Source organism: Oncorhynchus clarkii, chromosome 27 (genome assembly GCF_045791955.1).
Source record: "Oncorhynchus clarkii lewisi isolate Uvic-CL-2024 chromosome 27, UVic_Ocla_1.0, whole genome shotgun sequence".
In the NCBI taxonomy this organism is placed as follows: Eukaryota; Metazoa; Chordata; class Actinopteri; order Salmoniformes; family Salmonidae; genus Oncorhynchus; species Oncorhynchus clarkii.
This window is the reverse complement of record NC_092173.1, coordinates 14,699,803-14,715,816: the sequence shown is the minus strand read 5'-3', so window position 1 is coordinate 14,715,816 and position 16,014 is coordinate 14,699,803. Positions and strand designations below refer to the sequence as shown.

Below are 16,014 nucleotides of genomic sequence, written 5' to 3'. Positions count from 1 at the left end.
TGTCATTTCAGCCTGTGGTGCCTGGCCTTAAACTAGTTAGCCTGGATCGATGCCTACTCCAGACCAGCGGAATATACATTCATTTAAAGGTTGAGAAAGTTAGAATTTTGTTCACAAATGTACCCACATGTCTGTTATATGTAAACAGTTTATGATTAGTGAATGCCATCATGTAGTTATTTAGTTAGATACAGTACCTCTCCCTATTAGCTGAAATATATTTATTTCCAAGCCATTTTATCTGCCGCGCTAGCTTTTCGGTCCGAACATAGCATTGAATAATGGGAATTGCCTCCCTCCGAGGCATGTGTTGCTAGGTAACCCCCATGCAGTTGCCTGGGCAGGACCCAGGTAAAATGAGAGAAATTTGATAGCAAACGTTTGTGCTATTAAATTAAATGAATACTGCACTCTGACCCATAAAAAGTATTTTCTATATTCATGATAGTGTGGTTAGACAAAGCAAGGAAAGTCAACTTCAAAATGGGATGTAGTTTATCGGGATTTACACCCGTTGTTGGTAAGTAATGAATCTGCTAGCTTCTGAAATAACTTACTCTTCCTTTAAAATGTGCCTTCAACTGACACCTATTGAACTAGTAATCTGTTTGTGTCTGTCTGCAGAGATGGGAGTCTAAGGTGTGTGTGTGTGTGTGTGTGTGTGTGTGTGTGTGTGTGTGTGTGTGTGTGTGTGTGTGTGTGTGTGTGTGAGTGTGTGTGTTGAAGAGCGATGGATGACAGGAAGGAGAGGAAAATAAGCCATCACTTAGACACTGGGGTCTGAAAGACGAGAGCGTGATCTCCCACACGTACTCCAGGGAATGCTTACTCAAACACCTCTCCACCGTGAAAAAACATGACCGAACATGCCTTGGCGACAGGCATTGAACTCTGCTCTCGCCGCTCTCCACACACACACACACACACACACACACACACACACACACACACACACACACACACACACACACACACACACACACACACACACACACACACACACACACACACACACACACACACACACACAGCAGCAGCTTTTTACAGACACTGCAGACATTGTGACATTGTCAGTAATGTCACATTTTGAGTGTGTAAAAATCCCCATGCTGATTATAACTCAAATCAACCCAGCCCATAAAAGCGTCTCACTTTATTTCTAACTTTATTTTATCTGAGTGTGTGTGTGCATGTGTGTGTGTGTGTGTGTGCGTATGTCAGAGAGGGTGATCTCTTATAGGTGGAGCCTATAGGCTAACCATCACAGCAGCATCTCCATCGTAATCCCATTGATTTACTATCAGCTAGACAGACCTGGCCCCGTTTGGGCTGTAAATAATACATAGGGGAAGGGGTGAGTGTGCACACTACACACACCAATACAGTATATAGATAAAGAGGAGAAACCTTGACATCTCCAAAAGCCAAGGTTCTGAGAATCAGCATGTGTCTAGGTGTGCCTATTATGATAATGAACTACAGTTGCTATTGGTGTTTTATGCTTGAGTTTCTCGATAGTATCTACAGTATCTAGTGTATTTCTGTAGTTCTATTTGGACCTGACTGGGTTTGTATCAATACGTGTGTTCTTCTGGATCACTGCTCCATGTACTGTATAATGCATTATGTATGTTAGAACCCATACCTTCACATCCTCTTCTCTCCAGGCCAGTGGCAAGGTCCCTTAGGGCTCAGGGTGCATATAAACACACACACACTCACACACAATGCAGTGTTGGCCTCTCGGTGATGGATGTGTCTTTGAGATAGCATCACAGGCACCATACAGAGAGTGGAGAAGTGGAGAAGGTGAGGTATAGCAGGAGGGGATTGAGGGAGGGAGGGAACAACCATGGAGGAACAGAGCCGTAGGGAGAAAGACACAGACAGGGATCCCCACCCCCCAAACAGCCATGGAGGAACAGAGCCGTAGAGAGAAAGACACAGACAGGGATCCCCACCCCCCAAACAGCCATGGAGGAACAGAGCCGTAGAGAGAAAGACACAGACAGGGATCCCCACCCCCCAAACAGCCATGGAGGAACAGAGCCGTAGAGAGAAAGACACAGACAGGGATCCCCACCCTCCAAACAGCCATGGAGGAACAGAGCCGTAGAGAGAAAGACACAGACAGGGAAAACCACCCCCCAAACAGCCATGGAGGAACAGAGCCGTAGAGAGAAAGACACAGACAGGGATCCCCACCCCCCAAACAGCCATGGAGGAACAGAGCCGTAGAGAGAAAGACACAGACAGGGATCCCCACCCCCCAAACAGCCATGGAGGAACAGAGCCGTAGAGAGAAAGACACAGACAGGGATCCCCACCCCCCAAACAGCCATGGAGGAACAGAGCCGTAGAGAGAAAGACACAGACAGGGATCCCCACCCCCCAAACAGCCATGGAGGAACAGAGCCGTAGAGAGAAAGACACAGACAGGGATCCCCACCCCCCAAACAGCCATGGAGGAACAGAGCCGTAGAGAGAAAGACACAGACAGGGATCCCCACCCCCCAAACAGCCATGGAGGAACAGAGCCGTAGAGAGAAAGTGGTTGTGTCATTATTCAGGTACAGTTGTTCTACCTCTCTCTAATGAAGGGGTGTTATATTGCATCTGCTTGTGTACTAATGAAGAACAAACCTCCTCATCCAGAACAAACAGACTAGAACAACACAACACCTCCAACCCTACTGAAAGCCTCCAACAGGAGACACGGCCCATCTGCTGCCTCACACTATCTCATAGGACACACACACACACACGCTCACGCACACCCACAAACTCACATTGTGTGTGTAGGTGTGTGGACAGTTGCAGACTAATTATTGTTGTGTACCATCTCTAGCCAAGCAGAAATAACAGGACAAATGACAACAACACTTCTGTGCTAGCCCAGCAGAAAGAGACTTTCTTCCCTTAGTTTCAGGCAAACAAACGGTCTCAATAACTTTCACAATCAAAGGTGTGGGGAAGTGTGCCCCTCCCTGGTGATTGAGGTCATTTCTGGACAGTATTTCTGTCCATCTGTATGTCCATCTACAGTATATCTAACATGTGGCTCCCTCTATCCCCTTCCCTCTTTCCGAATAGTATATTAGGTATTTCACCTTCTCAGCCCTTCTCTCTACCCTCCTATCTTCAAAAGCACTCTATTGTTCATGTGTTTGTTTCCATGACAGTCCCTCTATCACTGCCTACCCTTTTTTCTTTATTCCTTCCTCCTGTTTTCCTCTGTTGATCTGCAGCCCCTGATGTCGTTTTTCCTCCCTGCCTGTTGCTTTCTTGCCATGCCCTGTGAGCACTGTTTATCTCCCCTCCACACTCTCTGGGGTTGAGTGGGGAGGGAGGGGGTGAGAGGGGCGAGGACAAGAGCAGAGGCACTTTATTAATCAATCAAGCAACTTTGCAAATTCACCTAATTAACGTCTAATTAAGGATCTGGGCACCTCGCCAACACTCATCACATCCCCCTCCGCCACCACCCCCGTCGTGCCCCAGACATCATCTTTATTCCCTCCATCCATCCACCCTCCTTTTCCTCATGCCACCAACAGCTGAGGCCCTCAACAGTTAGTTTGCTGAGAGAGGTAAATACATTTCCTCTTCATCCATCCATCCATCCATCCATCTGTTTTTTTCCTCCATTAGGACTTATGCCACCAAGCTCTGCTGCCCACGCAAGATAGTTTTCAGAGAAAGCTCAACCGACCTTGCTTATTCATACCACCAGAATCTCTTGGTCTTACCAGAGAGAGGTCCTGGCCAAACTCATCCATCACAGCCGTCTGGTAGGACTCCAGCGACTCCGTCCCACACTGATGATGTGTACGGTTCTCACAGTCCCCCTGCCAGCTCTCTCTGCGGTAAAGGGTGGCACGCCAGGCACGCTGAATTCTGGGTAGAAAAACAAGAAATATATAAATTACACATAAGGAAAGGTCAGATCTGGAACTGAAATTTGAGATTGCCTGTGCTGTTGTTTTTTTAATTGAAATGAAACTGTACAGACCACAATATCAGTATCATTATAAAGTGCCTTCGGAAAGTATTCAGACCCTTTGACTTTTTCCACATTTTGTTACGTTATAGTTTTATTCTAAAATGGATTAAATAAAATTAAAAACTCAGCAATCTCAACACAATACCCCATAATGACAAAGCGAAAACATGTTTTTAGAAATGTGTACACATTTATTCAAATTAAAATCAGAAATACCTTGTTTACTTAAGTATTCAGACCCTTTGCTATAAGACTCAAAATTGAGCTCAGGTGCATCCTGTTTCCATTGATTATCCTTGAGATGTTTCTACAACTTGTTTGGAGTCCACCTGTGGTACATTAATGGTGATTTGGAAAGTGTTGTGTACTAACTTCTAAACTTGAAATATGAAATATGTTATGTTACCATATTAGAACTGAGGGTAATCTACTGAGTGAGAAAGGAGAGTGCAGGAAGAACACGTGTTGGGGAATAATCAGAATTGGTTGGTAACATAGGTAAGATGTTTTAGTGTTCATCATATATTTGTAAGTTACTTCTCATCAGGATGTTGTTTTTGTATAATACTGTGGCGGGGTTGCAGTATCTGTTCTCTGTCAAGACTAAGTTGTTTGGGCCGGAGAGAGTAGAGAGGTCAAGCGTGTATCTCTTGGCTCCACAATGTCTGTGTGCTTGTCAGTGTGTCTCTGTGATCTTGTCAAGATAGGATGTATTTGATATATGCCTGTTGATATGGAGGATTGGTTTATGGTTCTGAGTTTGAGAAAATAACATAGTTTAGGAGACAAAGCTGAACGATTTATTATGTCTATGCTGTCTGACTATGTGTGTTTTTTGTTATTAAAGGATCTCAGCTGCAATGTGTAAGGAACTCTCAGAGAATTAATTGATAGACACTGAATTGATCTGAGAGTCACAGGGTTGTGATAGAGCTCATATAATTAAAGATGGACTTTGATAACTAACTCTGACTTGTGTGTGGTTTGCTCTCATGATTTGGTAAATAGAGGAAATTTCCACGACACATGTTATTGTTAAATCTCAGGTATCCTATGAAGAGGAGAAGGGCCACGGTCTGGTTCCAGTCAACAGATAAGGTAGGACAGCCGTGAGTTGATGGGGAGTGAGGAATTTGGGCCGAGGTCAGGTTAGATGAAGTGAGGATGAACAGGCCTCAGTAAAGTCCTGTCTAGCAACAGAGGTATATTGGCTGTCCAGATGTGAAAGGAGGATACTCAGGATACTCAGCAATATATAAATATATGTGCTTGTGTAAACATGTCTTTGCAGCTGTTTGACCCATTGGGTGAATCAACTAGCTTTGACTAGTTTTCCGTTAGTTTTTCACTCTGTTTGTCAGAACCTAACAAAAGACACACACTTGCCTATCCAAGGTCCCACATTTGACAGTGCATGTCAGAGCAAAACCCAAGCCATGAGGTCGAAGGAATTGTCTGTAGAGCTCCGAGACAGGATTGTGTCAAGGCACAGATCTGGGTACCAAAACATTTCTGCAGCATTGAAGGTCCCTAAGAACACACTGGCCTCCATCATTCTTAAATGGAAGAAGTTTGGAACCACCAAGACTCTTCCTAGAGCTTGACGCCCGGTCAAACTGAGCAATCGGGGGAGAAGGGCCTTGCAAGGTCAGGGAGGTGACCAAGAACCCGACGGTCACTCTGACAGGGCTCTAGAGTTCTTCTGTGGAGATGGGAGAACATTCCAGATGGACAACCATCTCTCTCCACCAATCAGGCCTTATTATAGAGTGGCCAGGCAGAAGCCATTCCTCAGTAAAAGGCACATGACAGCCTGCTTGGACTTTGCCAAAAGTCACCAAAAGACTCTCAGACCATGAGAAACAAGATTCTCTAGTCTGATGAAACCAAGATTGAACTCTTTAGCCTGAATGCTAAGTGTCACATCTGGAGTAAACCTGGCAAAATCCTTACGGTGAAGCATGCTGGTGGCAGAATCATGCTGTGAGGATGTTTTTCAGTGGCATGGACTGGGAGACTAGTCAGGATTGAAGCAAAGACGAACAGAGCAAAGTACAGAGAGATCCTTGATGAAAACCTGCACCAGTGCTCTCAGGACCTCAGACTGGGGCAAAGGTTCACCTTCCAATAGGACAACGACCCTAAGCACACAGCCAAGACAAAGCAGGAGTGGCTTGGGGACAAGTCTCTGAATGTCGTTGAGTGGCCCAGCCAGAGCCCCGAATTAAACCTGTTTAAACATCACTGGAGAGACCTGACAATAGCTGTGCAGCAACTCCCCATCCAACATGACAGAGCTTGAGAGGATCTGTAGAGAAGAGTGGGAAAACTCCCCAAATACAGGTGTGGCAAGCCTGTTGCATCAAACCCAAGAAGACTCGAGGCTGGATTCGCTTCCAAAGGTGCTTCAACAAAGTACTGAGTAAAGGGTCAGAATACTTACGTAAAATGTGATATTTCAGGTTTTTCGTTTATAAATTAGCAAACATTTCTAAAAATGTGTTTTTGCTTTGTCATTATGGGTAATTGTGTGTAGATTGATGATGGGGAAAAAATTATTTAATCCATTTTAGAATAAGGCTGTAACGTAACAAAATGTGGAGAAAGTCAAGGGGTCTGAATTATTTCCGAAGGCACTGTATGTTGTACAAGCACATTCTGACATTCTCACTGCTCTAGGTCACACACAGTGGAGGAGAAGGAAGGGGAGGACCATCCTACTCAGTGAATTTCAAAAAAAATGTCAACATTAAACATTAAAAAAGTTCTCCTTTATGGATAAAACTATACAAAATATATGAACATGTCATCAAATAACGGATTAAAACTGTTTTACAATGAAGGTCTACATTTAACAGCACTCTGTAGGGTAGCACCATGGTGTAGCCGGAAGACAGCTCGTTTCCGTCCGTTCACCTGTAGGCTAGGTTGCAGCAACCTCATGATGGGTACAGGGCAAATTCGAGTATCATGTAGTAGCCTACACCTATCGATGTTACATTGCGCTGGGTGAATGGAAAGTGAATGACAGTCATCCAATATGCTGTAATAGAGATAAGGCCATGCTCAATAAAAATTAAATAAATGTCCTCCCTGATCTTAAATGGCACCGACCACCGCTGACATACATATAGGAAATCTAGTGGGCATTTATTTCTACACAGCCCTTAAGTGATGCACTTCCAAATGTATGGATTAAAGCACAAGATAAAACAGATTAAGTTTAACTTTGGTTAAGGGGAAATGAAGCCCATGATAGAGTGAGGACAGTGTCTGCTGGGTGATACAGTGATTCCCTCTGGAGAGTGGAGAGAGGCTTGATAACCACTTCATAGTGTGGCATATTGCATTTTTTCCCTTTCTCTCCTTCTCCCACACTTCATCTCTCTCTCTCTCTCTCCTTCATTCTCTCTTCCCTCTCTCCTCTCTCTCTCCTCTATCCCTCTCTCCATTTCCAATAACCCCAGCTCCAGGGTCCAGGGTGATGTGTAGGATCAATTACCCGATGGAGAAACACATTCACCTCCAGCAGAGCAGGGAGCCAGCTGAGCCAAATGGAACAAATTGAATTAAGCCATAACCCACCGCTTCAAAACCCATAGGTTTACTCTGCCCACCTCCCTCACTTCTTCTATACCCCCCTCTCTTTCTACCTCCCTCCATCCATACCCACACCGATGAATTTACCCCCGCTATCCCTTGTTCTGTCCACCTTCCTCCCTCCATCTCTTTCTCTGCCTCCATACACTCTTCAAATGTGTTTATTTTATCCCTCCATACCTCCCGCTCTCCATCCATTCCCTCCTAAATGTGTTTACTCCAGCCTCCTAGTCCTTCCAGAGAAGGCAGCCTGGGGCGATAGCTGACCCACTATAACAACAGCTATAAAGGTTGGGTTCATGTTCCTCTCACATGGTGTTAAAGGTAGGTTTTGGCTTCACACAAAAGCAGATGAACTCTGATCCTGCCGTAGAAAGCCAATCAAAGGGTGAATTGGTTTAAGGCCACGGTGGGATTGATGTCATCACCACTACAACCACAACAACACACCTGGGAATGGATAGGAGACAGGAATACACAATGACAGAGGGGAGAGGGGGACACACCTGACCATACACAGGGGTGCATGTACACACACACACTCACACACATAACACAAACTATTACATACAAGGAGAAAAACAAAAACAACATTTACAAACACTTCCTCTATTTACATGTGTGCCACTACCCCCCCACTCTCTCTCCACAGTGCCCCCTCCTGGTGGTGTGTATTAAACACAGTACAGTACTACAGGTGGTACTCACACAATGGCCTTGGTCTCCCAGTAGCGCTGATGCTCAAGGCAACCAGGACTGTTGTCATCCTCTTCCTCACTCCTCAGGTAAACATTTCTACAGGGACACATAGTGGAAGAACAGTCAGGGACAGGGAGGGTCATGACTGTCCTGTGAGGATCCGAACGGGTCAGATAAGCTTTACAATAGATAACTTCAACCAGACCCCCTCTCACCCGCAGAGGTTGACAGCTCATGCCCTGTTGTAAATCAAGGACAGAACATTCAGCTATGTCCCTCTCCAAATCCACCTAAGGAATGTGCCTTTGTTTCAACACACTTTTCCCACTGAACCTCTAACACAAGCGAATACTGGAAGAATATTTCTAACATAGAATGTGGGGAATGGTCAGAGGTGATCTAAAGAATAACAATGTCATTTCGGTTGTTATTTTATGATGTCATTAAACATTTTATAAAATAAATACTGTAACTTGAAAAGTATGTTTGTGTCCATCCGATGTGTTGTGCATGAAATATGAAAAATTATGAAAGTGATTTTGTTAAGAGAAGGATGTGATTTTAGAAATTACAACAGGAAATTGTTTCTAGAACTTTGTACAAGTAAGTAGTCACCGCCCCCTTGAGTGAGGTCAGAGAGCGTGTCAGCCTTGGGGAACCACCCTTTTGAAGAACCATATAAAATTATGGGTTAAGAATTAACATATCAGACCAGAGAGATGTTGAGATGCAGCTCACATTTAAAGTGGTTTAAAGTTGGAATCTGAAAACGAGGCAGAGACAATGAAGTCACCTCCCGGACAATCACTGGTATGGCTGATTAGCTGTCCTAAGTAAAGTATGTAGAAAAGCGAATTTAAGTGGGACCATTCTACTACTCTTTTCAAATCACTGTAGTACGCTACTCTCAACAGCCAACTGAGAACCATCTGGCTGGCTAGACTATCTTCAAAGAATCATTTTCCAGAGCGAGTGGAAGTAGAGATAGCTCTGTAGTTCTGTTCAGGACAACACCACGGGTCGACAGAAACCGGGTGATGGCAGAGGAGAGCAACAGTAGAAGACGGGTGGGGACCCCGTTTGGAGAATCCGAGCCTTAGCATGCCGCAAAAAAGGACCAACAACCTTTCCAAAAAGGCCTGTTCTGGCAGAAATGCACGAAGAACCAAGACATTTACACGAAAATACATTCATGATTTCTTACTCTGGGCGGCAGTTCGTGTGCAAAGTATATGATTGCTGTGAGAGAAGTTTCTAAAATGTACCAATGTTAAGTGTCTCTGTCTCTGTCTCGCCCTCTCCATGTCTTTTGTAACAAGTCGAGGTTATGATGATTAATAAGTTGACTGTTTATGGATTTGATAGGTAAAGACCTTTAGAGTTTCATTCGGGAGATCGTAACTCTTTAAAGAACCGCTCTCGATCACACACTTGGCCCAGCGTTGTCCCGGTTATGGGAGGGTTTGTCCTTGTCCCATCAGGCTCTAGCGACTCCTGTGGCGGGCCGGGTGCATACACGCTGACACGGTCGCCAGGTGTACGATATTTCCTCCTACACATAGGTGCGGCTTGGCAGGGTCGTGTTTCGGGGGACGCACAGCTCTCAACCTTCGCCTCTGCCGAGTCCGTACAGGAGTTGCAGCGATGGGACAAAACTGTAACTACCAAATGGATACCACAAAATTGGTGAGAAAATAAAAAGATAAAACGCTCTCGTGGTGCACCAAATCCTAATGAGTTAATTGTTACATGATTAATTTAATCGGGTAACAATTAAACATAGATAGGTTTTTAAATTTATTTTTTACCCCTTTTTCTCCCCAATTTCGTGGTATCCAATTGTTTTTAGTAGCTACTATCTTGTCTCATCGCTACAACTCTCGTACGGGCTCGGGAGAGACGAACGTTGAAAGTCATGCTTCCTCCGATACACAACCCAACCAAGCCGCACTGCTTCTTAACACAGCGCGCATCCAACCCGGAAGCCAGCCGCACCAATGTGTCGGAGGAAACACCGTGCACCTGGCAACCTTGGCCCACCAAGGCTGGTGCGCGATGAGACAAGGATATCCCTACCGGCCAAACCCTCCCTAACCCAGACGATGCTAGGCCAATTGTGCATCGCCCCACGGACCTCCCGGTCACAGCCGGTTACGACAGAGCTTGTGCGCGAACCCGGAGTCTCTGGTGGCACAACGCCCTTAAACACTGCGCCACCCGGGAGGCAAACATAGATAGTTGATTAGATAAATAACAGTGATCAGATTACTGAAAGTAAAGTCATGACAGTGCTAAGGCACTTGAAAGTAACATTCACTGCTGTGTCGAGTAGACGGTTGGTTAAATGTTCTTTACCTCTCCATCTTATGCACTTGTTGTCCTCCACCATGGTTGCAGAAGCGATGGTGCCTCTTCTCTTCCTCCTACACAGGATCACAGAAAGACAAGAGCAGTTTCTTCTTGAACGGAGGATAACAGGGAAGATGAAAATATTGCTGCAAGATTCAGTCATAACTCTGTCCTGGTGTTACACAGTCTGTCTGCAACATTAATACCACCTACTCACACTGTCTGGTAGAGCACTGAGGGAGACAACGCAACTACAGTCTCTTTATTCTGTCTGGTAGAGCACTGAGGGAGACAACGCAACTACAGTCTCTTTATTCTGTCTGGTAGAGCACTGAGGGAGACAACGCAACTACAGTCTCTTTATTCTGTCTGGTAGAGCACTGAGGGAGACAACACAACTACAGTCTCTTTATTCTGTCTGGTAGAGCACTGAGGGAGACAACGCAACTACAGTCTCTTTATTCTGTCTGGTAGAGCACTGAGGGAGACAACGCAACTACAGTCTCTTTATTCTGTCTGGTAGAGCACTGAGGGAGACAAAGCAACTACAGTCTCTTTATTCTGTCTGGTAGAGCACTGAGGGAGACAACGCAACTAGTCTCTTTATTCTGTCTGGTAGAGCACTGAGGGAGACAACACAACTACAGTCTCTTTATTCTGTCTGGTAGAGCACTGAGGGAGACAACGCAACTAGTCTCTGTATTCTGTCTGGTAGAGCACTGAGGGAGACAACGCAACTACAGTCTCTTTATTCTGTCTGGTAGAGCACTGAGGGAGACAACACAACTACAGTCTCTTTATTCTGTCTGGTAGAGCACTGAGGGAGACAACGCAACTACAGTCTCTTTATTCTGTCTGGTAGAGCACTGAGGGAGACAACACAACTACAGTCTCTTTATTCTGTCTGGTAGAGCACTGAGGGAGACAACGCAACTACAGTCTCTTTATTTTGTCTGGTAGAGCACTGAGGGAGACAACGCAACTACAGTCTCTTTATTCTGTCTGGTAGAGCACTGAGGGAGACAACGCAACTAGTCTCTTTATTCTGTCTGGTAGAGCACTGAGGGAGACAACGCAACTACAGTCTCTTTATTCTGTCTGGTAGAGCACTGAGGGAGACAACGCAACTACAGTCTCTTTATTCTGTCTGGTAGAGCACTGAGGGAGACAACGCAACTACAGTCTCTTTATTCTGTCTGGTAGAGCACTGAGGGAGACAACACAACTACAGTCTCTTTATTCTGTCTGGTAGAGCACTGAGGGAGACAACGCAACTACAGTCTATTTATTCTGTCTGGTAGAGCACTGAGGGAGACAACGCAACTAGTCTCTTTATTCTGTCTGGTAGAGCACTGAGGGAGACAACACAACTAGTCTCTTTATTCTGTCTGGTAGAGCACTGAGGGAGACAACACAACTACAGTCTCTTTATTCTGTCTGGTAGAGCACTGAGGGAGACAACACAACTACAGTCTCTTTATTCTGTCTGGTAGAGCACTGAGGGAGACAACGCAACTACAGTCTCTTTATTCTGTCTGGTAGAGCACTGAGGGAGACAACACAACTACAGTCTCTTTATTCTGTCTGGTAGAGCACTGAGGGAGACAACACAACTACAGTCTCTTTATTCTGTCTGGTAGAGCACTGAGGGAGACAACGCAACTACAGTCTCTTTATTCTGTCTGGTAGAGCACTGAGGGAGACAACACAACTACTGTCTCTTTATTTTGTCTGGTAGAGCACTGAGGGAGACAACGCAACTAGTCTCTTTATTCTGTCTGGTAGAGCACTGAGGGAGACAACGCAACTACAGTCTCTTTATTCTGTCTGGTAGAGCACTGAGGGAGACAACGCAACTACAGTCTCTTTATTCTGTCTGGTAGAGCACTGAGGGAGACAACGCAACTACAGTCTCTTTATTCTGTCTGGTAGAGCACTGAGGGAGACAACACAACTACAGTCTCTTTATTCTGTCTGGTAGAGCACTGAGGGAGACAACGCAACTACAGTCTCTTTATTCTGTCTGGTAGAGCACTGAGGGAGACAACGCAACTACAGTCTCTTTATTCTGTCTGGTAGAGCACTGAGGGAGACAACACAACTACAGTCTCTTTATTCTGTCTGGTAGAGCACTGAGGGAGACAACGCAACTACAGTCTCTTTATTCTGTCTGGTAGAGCACTGAGGGAGACAACGCAACTACAGTCTCTTTATTCTGTCTGGTAGAGCACTGAGGGAGACAACGCAACTACAGTCTCTTTATTCTGTCTGGTAGAGCACTGAGGGAGACAACGCAACTACAGTCTTTATTCTGTCTGGTAGAGCACTGAGGGAGACAACGCAACTACAGTCTCTTTATTCTGTCTGGTAGAGCACTGAGGGAGACAACACAACTACAGTCTCTTTATTCTGTCTGGTAGAGCACTGAGGGAGACAACACAACTACAGTCTCTTTATTCTGTCTGGTAAAGCACTGAGGGAGATAACACAACTACAGTCTCTTTATTCTGTCTGTTTGTTGAAACGTCTATTCTCTCAGTTCGATTTCTTGTTGGAATGATAATGCAGACATTTCGATAATGACCAGGAAGATAGCACTGCAGAAAGGAGGAACATTCAGGATAGCAAGCAGGGTCAAAACACACAGTCATACACACACACACACACACACACACAATACACACATTTGCAGTTTCACATGTAAGAACACTCCACATGTGTAACTTTCACTTTAACATGTAGAATTGCAAGTTCAAGTGATAAACAATCATGTGAAAATCACATTTGCAATTTCAAGTAAGAAAGTAAGAAAACGTTCACTTTTTTATTTACAGGGCGGCAGGTAGCCTAGCAGCTAGAGCGTTGGGCCAGTAACCGAAATGTCGCTTGTTCGAATTCCTGAGTCGACAAGGTGAACTGCTCCATGGTCGCTGTTAATGATGGCTGACCCTAGGAAATGAACCCAACTCTCCGAGCGTGTCTCACGGGGAGTTGGGATATGCAGAAAACATTTGCATTTCACACTTGTGTATAATACATATAAGTACATGTGTGAAACAGGACAGATATAAGCACCCACCGTATTGCTATTTTATAGGGTTTTCACATGATTGTTGTGAACTTGCAATTCTACAGTACATGTGAAAGTGAGATTTACACATGCTGTTAACATGTGAACTCTAATAAATGTAATACATGTGAAATGTGAGCTCAAAATGTGAAAACAGCTAAATGCAATTTGGGAGTTTTATTTGTAAGGGCACACATACACACACAGTATGCACCCTGGCTGCTGGCAGAGCTGATAGGCCAGCAGTGAATGGGAGAGATATAGTGAAGTGGCTTCATGAATACATCCATCTGTCAGTCCTGTCTAAGTGAAGGTTCAGGGGGGGGGGCACAGCACCCACAGGCTCTCTGCCTGGCAGACACAGACAGGGCTGGCCCCTTGCAACTGGCCCCTGACTGGCTCCTGCTTGGCCCCTGTGGCTTCTCTGGCATCTGCACATCCTGACTGCCAACAAGCTGCACATTGCTAACACACACACATAAAGAGATTATTCTGAATTAGGGCTGTCAGAGTTTACAAGTTAACGCAAGTTAACTTTTGTAATTTTAGTGCACTCATTTTAATTATCGTGATTAATCGCATTGTTTGAAAACATCCTAAATCAAATAAATCTACGCAGCTAAAAACAACAATGTGATGTGAAAACAAGTTGACTTTGAGGTTACAAAAGTCTGCTTTATCAATCTACCACATTTTGCTAACCGTTACTTTGGACAAAATCAACACGTTCAAATTGTTGTAATGCTTTTTATACCCCAAAAATCTTGAATTACAGCTCAATTTGAGCCAATTCTGAATTTGCGATGAATCGTGATTAATCAGCATATCCTGCGATTAACGTGGTTAAATGTTTAAACGTTTGACAGACCGACAGAACTTTGAATTGAACTGGGAGAAACCTGGATTATAATCCTGCCGGTTACAAATGCACACACATGTTAAACGCAGAGTATAATTTAAATCTGAGTCATGTGAAAAATAAACATATGCATAATTAACATGTGAAAAATCCATGTAAAACCTCACGTGTCTGAAAACCACACCTGACTCCTGAAAAATGTAGGTGAAAAATGCATTTTTATTATTTATTTTGTGCCATTTTTCACGCGATTTGATCATACATGTGTCTGAAAACAGCTCCTTTCTGTTATCTGAATCATGCCATTCTGAATGCTCCTCACTCTCTATTCAGTACAGCCAACAGGGATTTCCTGTTCAGAAATACTGGGGAAGGGCCAACTGTAGGCTAGCCTATTGTTGAGGTGCACATCCTTGTGTATAATTAAAACAACAGTATTTGTTGTTTTGAACGCACTGAGATCATCTCCACTGAGCACCAAACACAAACAGAACTCTCAAACAATCTGTCAACTTTGTAGCGTTTGTTTATGTGTGCACATACTAGACTACACAAATAACTTCTCTGTAATACATTGTATCAATTTCTTGAACCATGTGAACAGTTATTTCAATCCCAACCTGTGTTTGTTGTTTGCCATCTACCGTTGTGTTTCGCGCCACTGTTCAAAAAAGGATGCACTCGCATTACAGCGAAGAAGGCGGGACCAAAAGTTAGAGAAAGCTGAATTTTATGCAAATACTTCACGATATCGCGACACTATTGACCAATCGAAGCTCACTATATTGTCTAGCCCCTACTGGATTGGCTGTTTATACCTAGCACTACCTAGCATACCTTCTAGCTTGCTAGCACCCATATGAGGGGAAGATAGCGTGGCTATCCTAATTATTGTGTTATGTGGAAATGCACTGTTACATGGGGAATTTTACTAAGCAGCACTTGCCCGGCCACGCTAGCTTCACCCTCATGTGGGTGCTAACAAGCAAGCAAGCTAGGTAGTGCTAGGTATCAACAGACATTGTCAGCCAATATAGTAGAGTCTGGAAGCTATAGTGACTTTTGTTTGGCCACTCGCTTTGCGATTTTGTGGAAGATTAGCATAAAGTTCTGCTTTCCCCAACTTTAGTACCGCCCTGTTCAGCTCCCTGGCCCATGCTCGCTTCGCTCAACGATCCCCACCCACTCTGCTTCTCTTTGCATTCCTTCCATTGAATTTTAATGGCTTCCGATGTTTCACCGCACAATAGCGCTCTATATTAACACCGGCCATTAGGCTACATTTCCTCATTATGCTGGGTTGGTGACGTCAGTAATTCTATTGGTATATTCCGTTTTGGATATATGTTGTTCCCTTGCAGATGTTCCAATCTGCTATACAGTAGTCAGTGACTGCAGTTATTATTATTGACGTTGTTTGATGTGTAAATGCAA

At 44.4% G+C, this 16,014-nt stretch overlaps 1 protein-coding gene across 1 annotated transcript in view; it reads right to left on the bottom strand.

The window, feature by feature from the left end:
• LOC139385889 (IQCJ-SCHIP1 readthrough transcript protein-like) overlaps window positions 1–16,014 on the bottom strand; it is a 355,614-nt gene that overhangs the window by 332,743 nt on the left and 6,857 nt on the right. Inside the window, exons 3-5 of the mRNA XM_071131174.1 lie at window positions 10,658–10,725; window positions 8,312–8,398; window positions 3,750–3,897 (exon numbers count right to left, since the gene is read on the bottom strand). Coding sequence (XP_070987275.1) covers window positions 3,750–3,897; window positions 8,312–8,398; window positions 10,658–10,725 — 303 coding nt within the window. The remainder of the gene's footprint in view (window positions 1–3,749; window positions 3,898–8,311; window positions 8,399–10,657; window positions 10,726–16,014) is intronic.